Raw genomic sequence first — 19356 nt, 5'->3', positions numbered from 1 at the left:
CCAAACGCCAGCTAATTAAAAATACTAAGCCAAGCTCCGAGACTATCTGACTTAAAGGCAAAAAGGGGAGGAAGTCATGAGGGGTAATAAATAAAAAGACGATGCAACGTTTGCTGAAACGATAAGGAAAAAATGTGTCCTGCAAAAACCCAAAGTCTATTTTATCTCTTTGGTCTCTAATTACTGAATTACTTGCAACATGACTGATTAGCCTGAGCTCCCGGATTTCCCCCGCTCCCCCGGGTAGTTTGGATGCTATTTTTTTTTTTTTTACAATATACAAAAGAGAAAAAAAGGGGGGGGGAGGGGGAATCCCCAGATCATACCCTTGGGAAGATTTACTTAATTTAAAAACACACTCTTTCCTCCACTCCCACGAAATGTTCTGATAACTGGTTTATCAGAACACTGATTTCCCCCTCCCTCTTCTCCGCCCCCCCTTTCCCTCCTCATCCTCCCCCCTTCCTTAAGTTAGTTCAAGAAATCAGATCTGTCAGGACCGGCGGAAAAAATGCCACTTCCCGACTAACAGGCGGAATCCAGCCCAGATTTTCAGTCCTTTCTTCTTTTTTTCCTTCCTCCCTTTCACTAATTTATCCTGATGTTAGCACATTCTGTCTTGTAACAACCGGACGCCTGTAGGTTTGTTTCATGGGATCATTACTTACTGATCAGGATGGCTCTGAAGTCTGGAGTTGAAGACGGAATGTGAAGTTGGAAAACGTTTTAAAATTGTTATTATTATATCTCGGTGCCTGTTAAGAAAAAAACAAACAAAAAACCCTGGTCCTTGATGCTCCTGTTCTGAATGTGAAATATTATCTTCCAGCTTGTAAAGTTGAGGAACAACATTTTTAAGAAAGGAGGAAAACCAACACAAATAAAGGACTCCTGATCCGTGTGCCAAAATGGGGGGAGATATCTTTTTGAGCGATTATACTGGCTGAGATGTTATTTTGTTTTCTACTTCTTGATCACTTTGCTCTTTAAGTAAAATGAGGCACAGAGTTGTTGCTGAGTCGAGTGGGGACAGCATTTTGATTTGCTGGCTTAATTAAAAAATGATAAAGGATTAAAGGTAAGCAATATGCCTATATATGTATAAATATTGAGACAGTCAACTGTAAAAGGGATAGATCCCTTTAAAAATCGTTTTAACTAAGCTTTGTCAAACACACACTCATTTGCGGTCATTGAGGCCACCTTGGTGCAGATCACTTAAAGTGTATGTCTTAATCAGTTTCCTGTACAGTCAGTAATACTATATTTAACAGAGTGAGCAATTGTGTAACCTAGGAGTGCATTAAAACTGATTTTAGAATTCTTGGGTATATTTTAAAAAGAAAAGACACTTTTACCCATGAAGATGGATATTTCTCAAGTAAATGCACCATTTAAAGTATAGGTTGTTGATTTTTTTAATGGAAGCTATCTTGTGTTAATGAAAAACAGGCTTCATGCCCCCCCGCCCCCCCAAGGTTAAGTAAAATTGGGGTAAAAAATAGTATAGAAAAGTCACAAAACTTCAAGGGTCTGGTTTAAAGCCACAAAATCCAAGGAATGCAGTGAGGGCTGAAGCTGTGTCCTTCCTTTCTGGCTTTTGTGTCTAAGTGGTGGTCCAGGAGCTTATATTACACATGTGCTCCAACAGCTAGTCACCAGCCCTAACTCCGTATGTCCCTGACTTTGTGGATTTAAATCATGTAGTTAGGCTGTTTTTTGTTTTGTTTTTTTATAGATGACTATTTTAAGAGTGATTATGGATGTTGGGGTACAACTGGATTCAAGCTGTTCACTATAAAATAATCACAAGCAATTGCCTCCTATTTAACAACTTTTAAAACAAAATTAAACGTGGAAACATTGAATGATCTTGCTCCCCCTCTCCTTTGCCCCCTATATTAATCGTATTATATTCTGGTAATATCCAGACAAGAAATATTCGACTTTTCCCCTCCTCACAGGAAAAGGTGGACCTGGACTTCAGGGTATAAACCTAGACATACCAGGGGGAGGAAGATAAGAAGAGTTAAATAATAATTTAAAAAGAAAAGCCCAACGGAGATAAACGAATGTCCCCTCATCTCCAAAGGAAAGTTCATCGGATTTTTATTCTAGAGATCTCATCTTCAGGATGTCAGTGAACACTTCCACTGCAGGCAAAGGTGTGGATCCAAACGCGGTTGATACTTATGACAGTGGCGATGATTGGGAAATCGGTGTTGGAAATTTAATAATCGATTTGGACGCCGATTTGGAGAAGGACAGACAGAAATTTGAGATGAATAATTCCACTAATACCACCACCACCACCAGCAGCAGCACCAGCTCCAAGGATTGTGGGGGTCTGGCTTCCAGTGGGGCTAATGCTACCTCAGCCTTAGCTGATGGCCTAAAATTTGCTTCTGTTCAGCCCCCTGCCCCCCAGGGGAATTCCTCTCACAAAGAGACTAGCAAATCAAAAGTGAAAAGGAGTAAAACTTCTAAGGATGCTAATAAATCTCTGCCTTCTGCTGCCTTGTATGGGATTCCTGAGATCAGCAGTGCTGGCAAGAGGCAGGAAGTCCAAGGGCGCCCTGGAGAGGCAACTGGCATGAATTCAGCACTGGGTCAAAGTGTGAGCAGCAACCCAAACGGCAATAATAACAACACCAGCAACAACAACTCTATTGCCTCTTGCGGGAAAAACAAAGAGGAGAAACCAGGTAAAACCCAGGGCAGCAGAGGCTCCAAGCGGGATAAGGATGCGGGGAAATCCAGGAAGGACAAGCAGCATGACCTGCAGCAGGGCCACCCCAACGGTGGGGGTGGCAGCAGTCAAGCTCCCTCTGGGCACCTGTATGGCTTCGGGGCCAAGGGAGGCGGTGGTGGGAGCAACAGCCCCTTCCACTGCGCCTCCTCCACGGTGGGGGAGGTGAGCAAAAGCGCCCCGGATTCAGGGTTAATGGGGAACTCTATTTTGGTAAAGAAGGAAGAGGAGGAGGAGGAGAACCACAGGCGAATCAAGAAATTGAAAACAGAAAAGGTAGGACAAGCTCTTCTTTCCCTAGCTATCTCCCCCCTGTGTCTATTACAAACTTCCCGCAGCTGTGTTCCTAGCTCCTGTTATTGATGTTATGCGTTTGTGATATACATATAATCTGTGTGTACAAACCCCACTCCCGGACAGAAAATGCTACGTTGGAGTCTTATTTTCGTCCTGTCTTTAATTTCTCTTTCCCCCTCTCCCCATCCCCAGTATCTTCCCAAATGTGGCCAAACGTGTGTTTCGTGTTGTTGTGTCTCCTCCTTTGTTTATTTTAAAGGAGAATTCGAAGTGACCCTCCCTGATGGGGCTGTTATTAGTGTAACATTCCGAAGTGATGTTTGCAACCCCCGAGGACACGTGTTTGCAGACCGGAGGCTGGTGTGTGTGTGTGTGTGGCTCAGACCTAGCTGCCTGGGTTTTGTTTACTATCCTTTTTATTGTGCACGCTAGTATAAAAGCGGATGTTCCTTCTGCCAAGGTGGAAAGGAAATTCACATCCTTTCTTCCCACCCTTCTCTTTGGAGTTTAGATTGTGATAGGGAGGAGAGATGCATCTGCAGATACTTTGGCTCTTTCATCCACCCTAGTCTGGGGTCTTTTTGGTATTGGGGGGCTCTTGTGTTTACAACAGCCAGGAGGCCTCGGAAGCTGGCGTGGGGAAAGGGGAGCACTGAGCCAGAAGACACTCAGTGCCTGTAATAATCGGCCTGGAGGAAGGGAGTTGGGGGAGGGGAGTGCACCTTGTACTCTGATATATGTACAAAATATCTTTCTCTCAAATGTGGGGGAACAGTTTTCTCCTGTCAGGGCAGTCTTTCTTATCTGAGCCCTATAGGTTCTTGGCTGTGAACTTCTTGTTTGTTGAGTGGTTGAAATGTGTGAAAGAAATCAAGTGGTGTGTGTGTGTGTTTTCCTTTCTGTGTTAATGCATAAAGGATGCTCTCTGTAAGAATAAATGGCCTTGTATTGTTAAGGGAGGGCGGGGAGAGAGCTGGTTTTCTTGGCTATTGTTATTGCTCATTCAGGCAGGTTCTAGTGTCAGCAGCAATTGTTCTATCCAGAGGGCAGAAGGTTTCTTCTCTAGGATCTAGGGTGCTATTGTTGGCCCATAATTAAGAGTCAAATGAATTCTACAGGTTGGGTTAAACAAAGACACCTTCCCCCCCCCCCCCCCAAAAAAAAAAAACCTTAAGGGTATTAACCTGTGGCATGATTGTCTGGAATTGTTCTTAAATTACCTGCTTTTACAACTTCCCTGACTAACTTCTAAGTGATGGGAAAACTTTCTGGCTAGTGTTAAGTGTACAGAGTTGTTTACCAGAGTCCAGCTGGATTGAAGTCCTTGGGAAAATTTATGCTATTTACAACATATTATGAGCCTCTTTTTATGTGTCATTGCTGATGTTTAAGATTGTGTAACGTTTCAACAAACTCTTGGGCTATTGATAGGATTAGATTTTGGGGGTTGTGACATTAAATATGTTAGATTCAAAAGTCTTGTATGAGGAGAAAATTTGAATTTCGCATTTGTAGGTATTTTGCCACTTTTAGGATAATATATCTACAGGTCAATTTGAATGATCTGTTTGATTTTTCTAAATACAGATGAGAGAAACTAGGTTGCTTTAATTAATTCACAGGTGTAAATTGCACTCTGATTTACTAAAGGTCTGCTGTCACTCAGAAAGGTGTCTAAAATCCTATGGTCTTTTTACTAATTTAGTACATACAGTAGACATTTACTTTTGTTACCAGTAGTCTTCAAATTGCAGTTCTCTAATCTGCTTTAACTATCTAGATAAATTGCTCTAATCCAGTCTTCACAATGGTTCTGGTTAAAGAGTCAGAGCCATTTGATTGGATTCAGTGGCTGCCTGGAATGTGGGAGGTACTGCCCTTTTGCAACCCCCTTAGCCTTTTAATCTTTCAGCCAAATGTTCACATTCAACAATTTTGTTTAGCTGGCAATCTGAACATTTCAGTATCTCAAAGGCTTGCTGTCATGGCAACAGAGATTAGAGAGTAGTGTGGTTTCTCAGTTTTTGTGTTCTTTTCACTCTAGTCACACAGGAAATTGTATGAAGAATGAATTCATATACATGCAAGTAATCTTCAGTCAGTGTAATGTAAATGGGATAATAGGTAAATTAAGAACAAACATGTTAGGAGTAGTTTTGAGCCAAAGGTACACCTTATTTTCCAGCTCTTGGCTTTATAGAATTCTCAGAGCTTGCAATTCCACTAACACCCACTGCTGTTGGCACACAGTGACTTTAATATAGGCTTCACACGTTAGAGTCCTGCAGTGCTGGCCATTGTCTATCACGCTGGTGTACTGGCTTACTGTTTTAAACAACATCCCTTAGTGTTTCACTCCAGAGAGCAATTTTCTTTAAAGAACGTCTCCTACTTGGCATATGAAAGTAGAACTCACTGCAGACTTTGGTTGCAATTTTAGATCCAGCCTGTAATGCGATCAATGAAACTTCAGTTTTAAAAAAGACTTACAAATCATTCAAGAGAATTATTTTAGGGATTTAAGATTGAATCTTTTTTTTTTTCTGCTTTGGCTATACACACGTGTATCTATAGATGTGACATGACCAAAAAGCACTGTTGTGACCGTAGATGACTATATAATTTTCAAGCCTGGCTGTTAAAATCAATTTCAAGTTGTTTTAATCTTTTATGAATGAGTTGCTTGGTAAATTTGAATAATATCTTGTTAGATACAAATTAGTTAATGCCCACAAATTTTAAACCTGAGTTTCTTTGTATGGTATTGGAGGATATTTTATTGTTTGTTTACTCTTTGTTAAAAGCTTGGAGTAGATTCCCAAGAGTTGCAGTCACTGTTTAATTTTCACAGTATGCTCAAATGTCTATTTTTGGTCTGTTTATTCTGTTTCCTTACTGCAGAAAGTCATGTAAAACATGATAAATTGGATTTCATGAAGTCTAATTAAATCAATGACTGTGTCCTGCTGGCTCTTTTATGCAAAAACCACAAGTACGTTGTAAAAGTCACCACTCCCCTAATATGTGGATAAAGTCAAAGTATGTTATAATTCTAAGATGTTTGAGCTATATTCATGAAGCTCATTTTGTGGTTAAGACACCAGTGCCATGTCTGAATAGGTAGATTTGACAGGTAGGCTAACCATTCCTAAGATTTTTGGTGTTAAAACCAGTCCCCTTTCTCCACCCTTTAGGTTTTTTTTAAGGACAATTACTCAGTAAATATTGGTCAACATATACTCTTCACCCATGTTATACTGTTGTAATTTTAATTGCTCTTACACTGAGAAATGTTCAGATTATAAGTAGTAGTATGTCCTAGATTTTGTTTATTGTGTGTGGGGGCTCACAACAGACACTAAAAATAGGAATACTAAGCATAGGCTATGAAAACTTTGTTTAGGGAGGGGGGAAGAAGTTCAGAAAGTCTATATCAACAGTTTTTTATATACATATATATAAAGTCTAGCTGTCTTCCATCTTTAAAATTAATAAATCTGGTAATATTCCAGAATGGAATTTATTTTTCCTGTATTGGTTTATTGGCTTTCATTAAGACGGCATTTCACATCTGAAAGTTGTCTTCAGTGAATTAACTCACATGTGACTGGCATCATTTATTTTATTCTTCTTGTATAGCTGTTGTTTTTACACTTAATCAGGGAATTCTTGTAAATCACTGAAGAACATGTTCTGATTAATGAGTTTATAGAGATATGCTTTCCATATATTTTGCGCCTTACAAACACTACTTCTTGGGTGTAGTTTATTCACTGTGAAATAAAAGGGCAAAAAGGTCACTTGCTGTAATTAAAGAACAAAGTCCATTGTTGTTTGATAGCAAACTGTTTTGAAAGCTACATAAGGGATTTAGCTGTTAAAATCATTGATAACTATGGGTGTCTAACAATAAGCACAGCTCAAGGTCCTAATGTGCTGTAGTGCTGTCTAGTAGTGTGACAGTGCTTTCTGAGCTGGGTGAAGAGGTGTTGCCCTTTGGCTGAGGAAAGCTTTCTGTGTGAACTTGCTGACCTCTTAGAATATGTATGACCAGCTTTGCTATTGAATTCCTGTGCAAGGCTAAAGTAGCATTAAAACAATTGAAGGTGGTCTAGAATGTTTATATCACAAAGTATTGAAGGTGATGAGGTTATTCTGAACTTCAGGCAAATTATATTTCACTTAGGACATCAGTAATTTTACAATTTTAATAACTTCATAAATACCCATTAAAAAGGAAAGGATTGATTGTCCAGATGTCATGAGGTTAAGCATGTTCTCGACGTTAAATGGTTTCACTGCAAGATTGTTTTAATTAGAGTTATATAAAGACTTGTTTTTCCAAAGTAGCATTTTATAGTCCAATAAATGAAATGTATGTTAAAAGTGCTAACCAAAATTCTCCCATAACCACAAAGGTGTTCAATAACCAGAGTCAAGTAACATGGAAAGTACCATCTGTTCCTCGTTTTCAACATAAAGACAAGAATTGAATAGCTGAGATTTACTCATATTTTGACTCCTGCTTTTTTTTAATTACTTAAAAAAGTTCACCTGGAACTTTTTTTTTTGAAACTTTCTGAATTGCAATAATACAAGCAAGACTGTGAAAACACATGTTTGTATGCATATTTTAACCAGTTCCACTTTTATTTAAAGACATTTCCAGAAGTTCAGTCACTGAAGAATTTATTATACTGAATCAGCTCCTGCAGGCAAACACAATGATGGCCATTTCTTCAAAGATCTTATTGTTTAGCTAGAACCTGAATTATTCTGTCAATTTTCCCCAATGAGGGAAAAATCTTTCGAAGGGTAAATTTAGTAAGCTCCTATCAGTTACCAAATTGCATGTGATAAAACCATTAACTAAAAATATCCATGGAGAGACTTTGCTGTTCAAACAAGTGTCCTAAAATTGTTGATAGCTGGACATTTTTTTTTTTTTAAAAGATACCTTTTAAGTTCTGAATTGTTAGGCAATAAGATTCTTGACTGCAGACTATGAGCCCCGGATAAAACATCATCCGGCTTTTGTTTGAGGTCTTTTATTGAAGCTAATGACTGGTCTTGTGCCGCCCTGAGATAAATGACATTATCTCTGAGTGGGCTGACAGGAAACAGACATGTTAATGGTGAAGCTGCAGGGAGGATCTGCTATAGTTCTGACAAAAGAGTAAAGCATGGACCCCTGGTTGTGATCATTAACACATAATGCATTCCTGCTTTTCCTATGGAGGCCATGATAATTGGAAAGCTATTTTATCAACAAGCACTTAAATCATAATCTGAAACTCCTAGTTTCTTTGCATACTAAAACTTGTGTGTTTTTTGTTAAGAAGTGTGTGCTCTAGTTTTTAAAAGATGCCAGCTCTAGGCTGTATAATATTGACATCTATATGAGAATTTGTGGCCTGCTTTCCATTAATTGAACATGTCTTTTGGATGTTAAGTGTTATGTTCTGCATTTGGACTGTGTTATCCTGGTGATTTGTATTTGTAAAAGTAGATATGAGGCCAAATGCTGCTTGTTTTATTCAAGCAAAAAGTTACATTGACTTCAATGGGAGCAGGATTTATTCTGTGTTTTGTAAAACCTATATATTTATTAGGTTGGTATAAACTGCATTTCTCTATGGAAAAAGGAAAAGTCTTGAAAGGTGTTGTGGGGTGATGGAACTTAATAGTACATATTAGAAAGCTGCGAGCTTGATGTCACTCAAGGATGGATAGGTCTGCTCCTTATCTCTAGGAGCAGGCCTCTTGCTCACCATTTCCAGTGAGAAGGTAAGTGTGTTCCGTGAAGCAAAGGCAAATCTATTCTATTTGAAAGTTTACAGTGCCTGGCTGGTTCTAATGCATCTCCTGTGCACTTCCAACTTGCTTCAGTTTCTGAGACCAAAACGAGGGCATGCTGCAGGTTGGCAGGTCACAGAATGTATACTATACTTCTTTAAATTGTTACACAGAAACCTCAGTCAGCTGGAGATTGAGTTGAGAGATAAAGTATGCACTGTGATCCAGGAGCACTTGGCAAAATCCTATGAGAAGTAGAGGTGGGAAATCAGGAGACAAAAGCCATAATTTTTCTGGTGCCCATGCTTGAGCAAGGATGGAAGTGATCCAAATATAGTGCTCTATCATGAAACCTTTATTTCCCTTGAAGCCACTGAGACTATGACTACAAGTAGGGACTACATGTGTGAGTAAAAGTTGCAGATTTTGACCCAGGAAGGGTTACATCAGAAGATTAGAGTCAATACTATAAAGAAATATGGAGATAAGAGGCTACAGTCAAATATGAAATTAGGCAGAGTGCAGCTAAAAAGATGCGAATTATGTAAGTAATGCCTAAATACACCATGCATGTATGTTCTTTGCAACTCAAGCCCTGTGTATAATTTTTCATCTTGCATACTGTGTTTGGCGTGGTGTTACTGGTGCATATGGCATCTAAGCATGCACTATACTGGTGCTTGTCAGACCTTACTCAAGATTCCTACCAGACTCTTACCCAAGCCACCAAGGCTCACCTGTGGACAAATGATTGGTTTGAGCAAAATAACGTGCAGGAGTTAGACAAAGCGGGGGAGGTAATATCTTTTATTGGACCAAGTTCTGTTGGTGAGGGAGACAAGCTTTCGAGTTTAAACAGAGCTCTTCTTCAGGTCCTGGGACCGAAATGACAATGCTGTATACGTGCAGGAGTTTCCACTATCCCACAGGCAGGCTAGACTTTTTTCACAGCTATAGTATTTAGGCAGCTGCATACCTGCCCTCTAGATACAGTTACTGAATAATCTCTATTACTCTGTTTTACTCCCTTGCATAACTCAAGCAGTAGGCAATGATGCATCTTCTTGACTTGTTCCATGGTACTCAGTTAGTCTCCATGACTATAATCAAGTTTTTGTAGTACTTCAGATTATCTCTTGCCCTCTAGCTGGGATAATTCCTGTTGGACAAAGTCTGTAGAGAGATTTATCAGATGGGGGTGTCAGGTTATTCTGTACTTAATTCATTAAGCACAATACAAGCTTTACCCAATACTTATATAATATCATAACATACAGTTATGCTAGCCAGAATCCTCAACACATCACTGCATTTCTGTGAATGGTTGATGAGCTTGTCCAGGTTCTTATTTGTGCCTTTCCCCCTTAAATTAGAACATCAGGCTAGATCCTTAGATAGATAGTTAGCTCTATTGATTCCCTTACACTACTTGAGGATTTGGCCTATTTATAGTGAAATCTCAGGTCAGCATTGTTATATTGTTAAGGTTTTTAAATAATAAGCATAATTTAGAAATTGTATTTATACACAGATAGGAAAAACAGAGAATATTTCTGTATAGCTGAGGATTGCAAACTCGTGTTTGTTTCCTCTTCATTACTTTTAGAGGATTATCTGAATAAATGGCTGTTTAGAATTGAGAAATGGCCACTCTGGTTTTTATCACAGAAGCCATAGGTTCTTTTTTCAGGGCTTGTCAAACTTCTAAGCCATTTTCACTACATTGAAAAATACATTTAGAACAGAATAGTTGATAAATGTGTCCTATTGGTAGTTTCAGAACATGCCAGTGTAAATCATCTGAAGCTGGGTTTAGAATCAAAAGCATTCAAATTTTAAATCAGATGTATTCTTCAATCTTACCCATGAAAAATCAGCAGCTGAGTGCAAGCAATGAATTGCTACTTGAACTATAAAGACTAGTCTAGAAATGCACTGTGCTGTAGCTGAGGTTGCACTAATCACTGTGTTGCAGTTTCTCTTTAATTCAGAGTAAATGGTCTTGGCAATTGGAACAAAGCGTTTACACTTGAAAGAAAGGTAAAACTATTCAGAATGGTGTGACTGACAATTGAGTTGTTTGTATTTTTTATTTTGTGTTTGTGGAAGAGAAAGTTGAAAGAAAAATCAAGAGGAGAGATTGGCACTTTTTTCCTATGGCTGTTGAATTTTGATTAAAATACATTTGGGAATAGATCAGTTAATTTATGGACGCATGTGGTGAATTCTGATGTCTGTCTTGCTTGGATTTACACTTCAGGCTGCACAGTCTTGGTGTCTGTGTCCCTTATAAGTGCTAAAATCCTGGGTCAACACTGTGATTCAAAATACATTATGCTTTAGTGTGAGAGAAGTTTAATAATATTAGTATTCTTATTTAATCTAGGTAGGCAAATACTACTAAACTTGAAAAGAAAGATGTCACCTTTTCCAGCACTTCGCATACACAATGTCTTCAGAGACTCTACAAAGCTAGTGTCCGTTTAAATTTGAAGTTATTTTTCCCAGTAAATTTAAAAAACAAAAAAAGCAGTTCCTTAGGTGAATTTTGAATCCTTTACATGAAATCCTTTCTGGCTCATGGCTACAGACAGTTGTGTGGAAAAAATAATTATTGTGAACACTGAAATTGTTCTTGATTTTTGATTTAACTTTTTTCTCATTTTTATGTCTGAATATTATTCACAGGGACTATCCCTGCTTGACAACTGCGTTTTCTGCCTCCTGGGAACCTTCACTGTCAACTAGTAACATAAGAAATATGTGTCCACATGGACATTTTAGGCATATTCCAATCACATCATGTGAATGCAGCTTTTACAGTTAAAAGAACAGATGAAAATATATTGATATTTTTTATTTTGCTTAGCAATTTTAAAAAGCTGATGTTCAGGTTGTGGTATTGTCTTATTATGTTAACCAGGAAGCAGATGGCATTGTGCCACAGAAGTATAATTTTACTTAAAGGAACTTTAAAGGTTTTGATGTGTTTTCTTTTCTCTTATTTCCCTGATGGCTTCTTTTTATTGAAGGGTAACTTGAGGAGAGCTGGTAGCAATTTTATAGCCTTCCCATGACAGTTTGAAATAATAGCTTGGTCTTTGGTTGCCAGTCAACTTTCTACTAGTTAGCTTGATTCTGGTTTTTATCATGTGGCAATGGAATATAAAACGTAGATGTTTGTAGTTGGTTCTAAGAAACTGACTCTTTTTTATGCTTCAATTAGCAATAGAAGACTAAGCTCCAATTGGTCACACTTTTGTAAACTCCTAGAAGTCACCTTCTTTCATCCTTTTGATTAAAGAAAGCTCCCAAGTTTAGGCTCAGTTTCCCAGGAAAGCTTGATGCACATCTGGCCTCTGTTCACACTATACAGTTTAATTTTGCACACTGTTAGTCTTTCACATTAGCCATTGACTTAATTCAGAGGTTTTGTTAAAGTTCTTTCCTACCCAAAAGCACAATCCACTCAAAAAAACACCTTCAGTGATATTTCAGCTATGCTACAATAACCTATGCTAGAAAATGTTCTGACTCTGTCAGAGCAGTACTACGATAGGTGTTTGTTAAATAAACTTAGATTTTATAGTTTTTTGCTGTTTCTTCCACCTCAACCATTTGGAAGAGTCAAAAGCAACTTGTAAGCTCCTTTCACGCAGTGTAGAGGGCCAGACCAAATTATTTTTGGATTTCCTGTCAACTCCTTGGCTGATTTTTATGGATGGCTCATGTTAAAAGTAACAATAATGTTTGAATTGGAAGGGTTTGGTCTTTAGGTTTTTATTCTTCATGGAGAACTGTTTATTTGTGTGTGGTTTGCCACAGTACATGGATAATACTATCAAATCTGGGCTTTATTATAAGCTTATAACTGTAGAGCATCAGCAGTAGTTGTATGTTTCTGGGTTTCATGTCGTTGCCTGTTTTTCTTTTGGGGGGAGGGAAATGAAATTAGATCTATATCTTAGCAACAAAGCGTGAAAATTAGACACACAAACAAATCAGAAATTGACCCCTTTTCTCAATGGGAGTCGGTGGTGATGTTGGAAGTTTTACATAAGATTGGCCAAATAGCTAAGAAGTTGTTAGTTTATTTTTTTTCCCTGAAGATATATGAAAGATACACCTGGAGTATATTTGAGTATTAATTCTCCCTTGACCGAATGTTATGTGATGTACGTATGAAGGTTAAATTGTACTGAGATCTGGACTTTGAGAAAAATCATTTTGGTCATAATTTGAGCATATCGTATGTTGTTGCTTCATATCATCAATTACTGCGGAAAAAGAAAAAGATATTCAGATTCCCTACTCTTTTAGCTGGTATGAAGGTATAATTTGATATAACTCGGATAATATTGCTTGTTGCTGTAAAAAATAAAACAAAATATAAAAACAGGCTATTGTTTAAAAAAATACAGCAACTAAGCTTTTCAGAATCCAACTACTTTTGGCCAGTTGTGTACATTTACATTCCTTGTCCAAATCCTTCATCAGCCTTTCCCATGATGCTTCAGCAGATGCCAGACACTGAAGAAGAAGGCAGGCAGCTGTTTCCATTACACCATTGCTATACTCTCCACCATAACTGGTGTATCTTTTTTTTTTTTTCTTCCCCTGTATCCCCCTCTCTTTTAAATACATTTTCCCCACTGACATTTGGGAACTCTGATTTATCTGTCCCCAGGTTATCTTGTCATTGCTAGTATTTTTTGAAAAAAATCTGCTTTTATTTTTTTCCATGAAGAGCCTGATTCTGCAACTCTTGATCATGTTGAGTCTGCAATCCTTACTCGCGTTGAGTAGCAGTTTCCCGCGTTAGTTGTCCCTGGGATTAGTTGCATTAGTAAATACTACTCAACGTGCACATAAATTGCAGAATAGGATCTTAAGTTAATAATTTGATTTATGTCTCTGACAACTGTTGTGTGATTTTTACATTCAGTCTGAATATATACTTTGAACTCTTACACTTTGCTTTTCTACCCGCTCCACTGAAAATAATAGTTTCATAGCTGTAAGCTGCTGTTGCTGAGATATGACCGAGAGAACTGCATGCAGTACAGTGAAGCACATTCATTTTCATCTAGTACCCGTTTATTGCCTTGAGCACTGTAAATCTGTCAGCTCTTCACGATTCTTTCACCTCTTTCTTCATTTGCTCCAGCTTCTAGTTTGACAATGTTCCCCTGAGGCAGAATTCTAATCTGCTTCCAATTAGTTGCAAAATGTGACTGAAATTTCCACATTATGACTGCTGTTTTACTTGCATGCACACATCTAGAAACAAATTAATGCTCTTGAATATTTATTTTTTGAGCCCTTGGATTTACTTTCAGAGGAAAAGTTGCCAACTGTTTTCAAGTGACTTGCAAGGTTTACATTTTCCCTCAAACTCTAATATTTAGCATAGATTTAAAGATGTCCTCTGAATTTAAAAAAAACCCCACCCATAAACCTTCCCAGCTTTCTGAGATTATTGAAAATGTAATACATATAGAGAAGTTAAAACTACAGCAATTTCTTTTTATATTTCCTCATTTATAATTATCTTGGCAATTCAAAATATAAGAACACTGATCCTGTGCATAATCAACAACACAGAAATCTTTTTTTCTGATGATTTAAGATATTGTGCAGGAGAAAGAAAATGCTTATTTTCTATTCTTCTTCCGTCAGCTAAGAGTAATATTATTTGATTGGTCGAGGAAGAGTCTTAGATTCATCTTATTTCCTGGTGTTGGCAAGATTAAAATAGATATGGCTAATTAAAATCTCCCCACCGTATTTTCCACTGAATGCATCCGATGAAGTGAGCTGTAGCTCACGAAAGCTTATGCTCAAATAAATTGGTTAGTTTCTAAGGTGCCGCAAGTACTCCTTTTCTTTTTGTGGATACAGACTAACATGGCTGCTACTCTGAAACCTGTTAAAATGTGAGTGTTTCCCTTTTAAATGTATATTGTAATGGATAGGATGTGATCCTGCAAACTTCTCTGGCAACAGTACTTATACTCACATGAGTAGTTCAATTAGGACTTCTGCCCTTATAATAGGGCCACTTGGATGAGTAGGAAATAGTGCCATAAAGACTTTCAGAACTAGACCTTAATTTGTGTGGCATTTAGGATTGGGGGAAGCACAGGAACCTAAAACTCCAAAGGACCCCAATGTTCAGACCTTGTTTAGGCAAAACTCCCATTGACATTCCCACCATATTGCATTTCCACCTCCCTGTATTATATCTCTAATAGCATATCTGGAGAAATGCTGTGTATTTAACTCAAGTACACCGGTAGCTAAATTTATAGGTGCAAATGTTTAGTAGAGCTTAGCACTCTACAGCTTGGCAGATTGATGTCAGCAGCTGTAATAGACTTTAAATAGGCTTGCAGAATTTCATTGAAAGTAAATTGCTGAAGTTGATATTGCTAAGTACCTGTCATTTCTAAATGAGATTTGCACCTGTAAATTGAGCTATTGGTACACTATCAACAATTCTATTATTTATGGACATGAAAATGTAAAAAATAATTAAATTTCATTAGCTACCCTACGCTTATGTAGTTGCATATCACCATCACACTCTCTTTTCTGTCAGTTCATATAAACATGAATGTAGATACCCACATATACACAATATCTTTGGGCTCATGAAAAATCTTTGGAGAAACTGATTTTCATTCAGCAGGAAATGGTTAAAATAGAGGCAAAGGAAGATGACCTTGATATTACTCAGTTTCTCTTGGATCATAAAGCTCTGATATGAGACTCCTGATATAAAGATTGGAAACCTATTTTTTTTTTTTATTTTGCTTACTCCAGTAACCTCCAATGATGCACATCACCTTTTTATGAGGAAACAATATTGGCACACATTGTGAAATGCTCCAGCAACATTTTTTAAAAATGAAACATCAGAAGTCTCTGAGCTTCAATACTAATTCCAGGATAAATTGCATTTGCTATGATTTGTCAATTGTTAAGAAGAAAGTGCACAGACAATTAAAATTCAAGTGGAATGCATGTATTTGCAATATACAATAACTGACTTAAAGAAATCCAAAGTGCATAACCAGGGTCAGCACATTTAAAAGTATTATTAATTTTGCAGGCAAAAGCCACGGTGCTTCTGAGAAGCATTAAATGCTTTTGTTGATGGCTTATAGTTTTATAAACTCTAAATGAGCTTATTGCCTTTTAACCATCATGAGCACTAAATAACAGAAGAACCTATGAGCCTCCACATTGGACAGCAGCCAAGCAGCCACAGAAAGGGAAAAAGAAATGAATGGTTTAATTGTAGAGCAAATCATTTGTTTACAGATTAAGACCTATTTGGTAGCCAAGTTCTATGGACCAGGAGGTGAAAGAATGAGACCCTGAGGTACAGGAAATGAATGTCTGGCTTTATATTTTGTGACCATGTTCTGCTGTTTTTACCCCCTCCTAAACCAGAGAAGGCAAGGAAAAAATGAATTGTTTAATGGTGAGGACTGCTGAGCAAAGTGCACATATTTAAAAACAACAAAAGGGTGGGGGAAGGGAAGTGTCGGTATGCCTTTGCAGTCTGACAGGAACCTGACAACTCGAGCTACTTCCAGCTAAGGGGCACCAGTTGTTGGCAAGAAGAGCTTGCCTCTTTTGTTCGCCTGAATTTAAAAAGAGAGAGGGAGAGAGGAGAAATACCTCTGCTAATCTGAACAAACATAATACAGTCTCTTGAACCTGTCTCCCTGAAATGCAATTTGGCCTGCTCACAGAACCTTTTTAAAAAAAAAAAAAAGTTGTGTAAATGGGTCTTTGTTTCAATATCGTAATTCATTAGTGGCCAGTGCTAATGGTCAGCAAGGCTGTGGTTACTGCTTTATTGCTATACCTTTTTTTTTTTTTTTTTAAAGACCAGTTGACTGGTGGCTTGTGAATTTCAGGACATCATTTTCATGACTCACTGGGAGTTGCCCTACCAAGCCCCACCCTACCAAATGGGGGTCTTGATAGGGCAACTCCCATCTTTTCATATGCTGTGTATTTATACCTCTCTACTGTATTTTCCACTCCATGCATCTAATGAAGTGGGTTTTAGCCCACAAAAGCTTATACCCAAATAAATTTGTTGGTCTCTAGGGTGCCACAAGGACTCCTCATTGTTTTTGCTGATACAGACTAACACGGCTACCACTCTGAAACCTGTTAGCATGTGGTGAGCTATCCTGAGGTAAAAACACAGTGAAGATAAGACAGTTTTAGTTTTACCATGCAGTAAACTAGGCAAAGTCATCGCTATACACCTTGCCTACCCTCACAGTAAAACTCAAGTGCTTTTTCTTCATTGTGTTTTTACTTCAAAGATAGCTGACATTCTGCAGCCTTCTGACACCCAGGGAAGCTTAAAACACCGAGGACAAAGGGGTGGATTCCTTCACAGTAGTCTGGTGACCTGCTGGCAGGGAGATAGTTAAGCTGAAGTAAATAATACATCTTCTTTAACAGTGAAGATGTTGCCTGAGATAGGCATTGAATTAGGGAGGTAGTAAACTAATTTGCTTCCATGTGTACGTACCCAGAGCGCATAGTTCCTTGGCTACAATTTGGAGGATGGAACAATTGACTTTTCCGATAATTTAAGCCCCAGTCCAGCAATCGGATCTGCATGGGCATGATCCTTGCATCCAGACAGAGCTCTTCATTAAGGCTCTGTTCAGGCCTACCTCCAGGTTTAGGGCCTTAGTTGATTCAAATATTTCAGCAAATTTTGACTGGTACTCTCAGCTGTTATTCTTAATCTGTAGCATGTTGTGTAAATACATTTTACTGTGTACTCTTAGGGTGGATTTTCAAAGCCACCTCAAAGGGAATTGAATTGGGCATTCAGATCTCTCAGACAGCTTTGAAAATTTCAACCATAAAAAAGCTGTTCTGCATCCTTCGCTGCTGTCACTGTTCCATAAAAATCAGTCTGATGGGTCCGGTTTGCCCACCGGACTCTGAGTGGTATTCAGTACTAGAGGATGTTACACATAAGGGCTTGTTTACATGCAAGGTTGAACTGGTTTAACTTAAGGGGCGATTTTAAACCAGTTGACTTTAACTGGCGCAAAAGGTTGTGTGGGAACTCTTACTTCCGTTTAAACCTGATTCCAATTGATCTTAAGTTGATTTTAAATACAGCCTTTTAAACTGAAATAGTGTCCATGTAGGGGTTTGCATGTGTTTAGTTAAACTGTGTTAATTAAACTAGTGCAAGTTTGTGTGTTGACAAGGTCTAAGATACATTTTTTCTGTATCACATTCTGTTGCATTTGAGATATAATTGAAATATTTATTGTAATGTATACTTGCAAGGAGAAAAGGTTGTACATGTGACCTTAATTGTGGCATTTCCTGACTTTTGAGTGCTTAGCTGTGCAACCTTAACTTTCACTTAACATACTCTTCTTAATGGAATACTGTCTACTGTTATAATTTTAAATATTTTCCCTCTCAATTCTGTTACAAATAAACACATAAGGGAAATAGTCAGTGATGTGTGTTATTAAAGAAGTACTTGTACTTAACAGAATTATAGTCTACTTATGAACAAGAGGCTTCCTATTAAGATGGTGTTTTCAATATTAGCTTCCACCTATGTATATAATTAAGAGACGACATACCCTAAAAGACATAAAGTTATACTCCAGATCACAGGCCATTTCTCAAATTGCATTTAGGGATTGATCTTGCTCCCTTTGGAAGCATTCGCAACACAAGCACTGACTCACTGGGAGCAGAACTGAGCCCTAAATATAATCTGAGAAATGGTCTGTTATGCGCGGCATAATTATATGCATATTTGTGTATGGGTATAAATCCTAGGTTTTTTTCCTTGGCAATGAAAGGGATATTTTCTTCTGGAACATTAAAACTACAGTCTGTTACCGGATATGTACTTGGTACAAGGAGCTTTGACTTCATGTGTTAAATGATTGAAAGCAATGTTCTAAGTGACCCTTAAGGAACCTTTCCTTACTTTATGTTCTGGTATTGTGATCTTGTTCACATTGTACTTTGAAATGTGTATGATATTACTGGCAAGTTATCATGATAGCCAGTGATTGAATGGGTTTTTTTTTCAGTTTATTTTTGCAAGCATGTCCTCAAAGTGGTGATATTTTTTGCAGCCAGTTACATATTTTTAATACCATTTGTTGTTACTGATGCTTCCAACAATATGCAAATGGGCTTTCATCATGCTACATGGTAAAATACTATTACTGAAGATATAAGGCATAGTTTCTTAAGCTCAGAGGGCAAAGTTCACAAGGCTTTCATTAACTTCTAATGGCCCAAATTCATCCCAGGCTTATGTTTAATTTCCAACAAAACAATAAAGTATGTACAAAGGTATGTTTGTTTTATTAATAATACCATGTGGCTAAGTGATACATAAAAGTTAGTCTATCTTGTATATTTCTGTCTGGAAGAGACAAAGAGGAAAAATAAAAAATATTCCCTTGGATATAGGGCCCAGTGAA

The 19356-nt window shown here is 37.9% G+C and overlaps 1 protein-coding gene across 2 annotated transcripts in view; it reads left to right on the top strand.

The window, feature by feature from the left end:
- Window positions 1-596: 596 nt before the first annotated feature.
- ZNF608 (zinc finger protein 608) overlaps window positions 597-19356 on the top strand; it is a 101509-nt gene continuing 82749 nt past the window's right edge. For both annotated transcript variants that reach the window (XM_074953042.1, XM_074953043.1), the window contains exons 1-2: window positions 597-1078; window positions 1965-3025. In XM_074953042.1, the coding sequence (XP_074809143.1) occupies window positions 2135-3025 (891 nt within the window). In that variant the 5' untranslated portion in view covers window positions 597-1078; window positions 1965-2134. The remainder of the gene's footprint in view (window positions 1079-1964; window positions 3026-19356) is intronic.

The sequence above is a fragment of the Natator depressus genome, chromosome 5 (assembly GCF_965152275.1).
Source record: "Natator depressus isolate rNatDep1 chromosome 5, rNatDep2.hap1, whole genome shotgun sequence".
NCBI lineage: Eukaryota > Metazoa > Chordata > Testudines > Cheloniidae > Natator > Natator depressus.
Note: the sequence above shows the minus strand (reverse complement) of the source record. Positions and strands in the feature narration are given on the sequence as shown.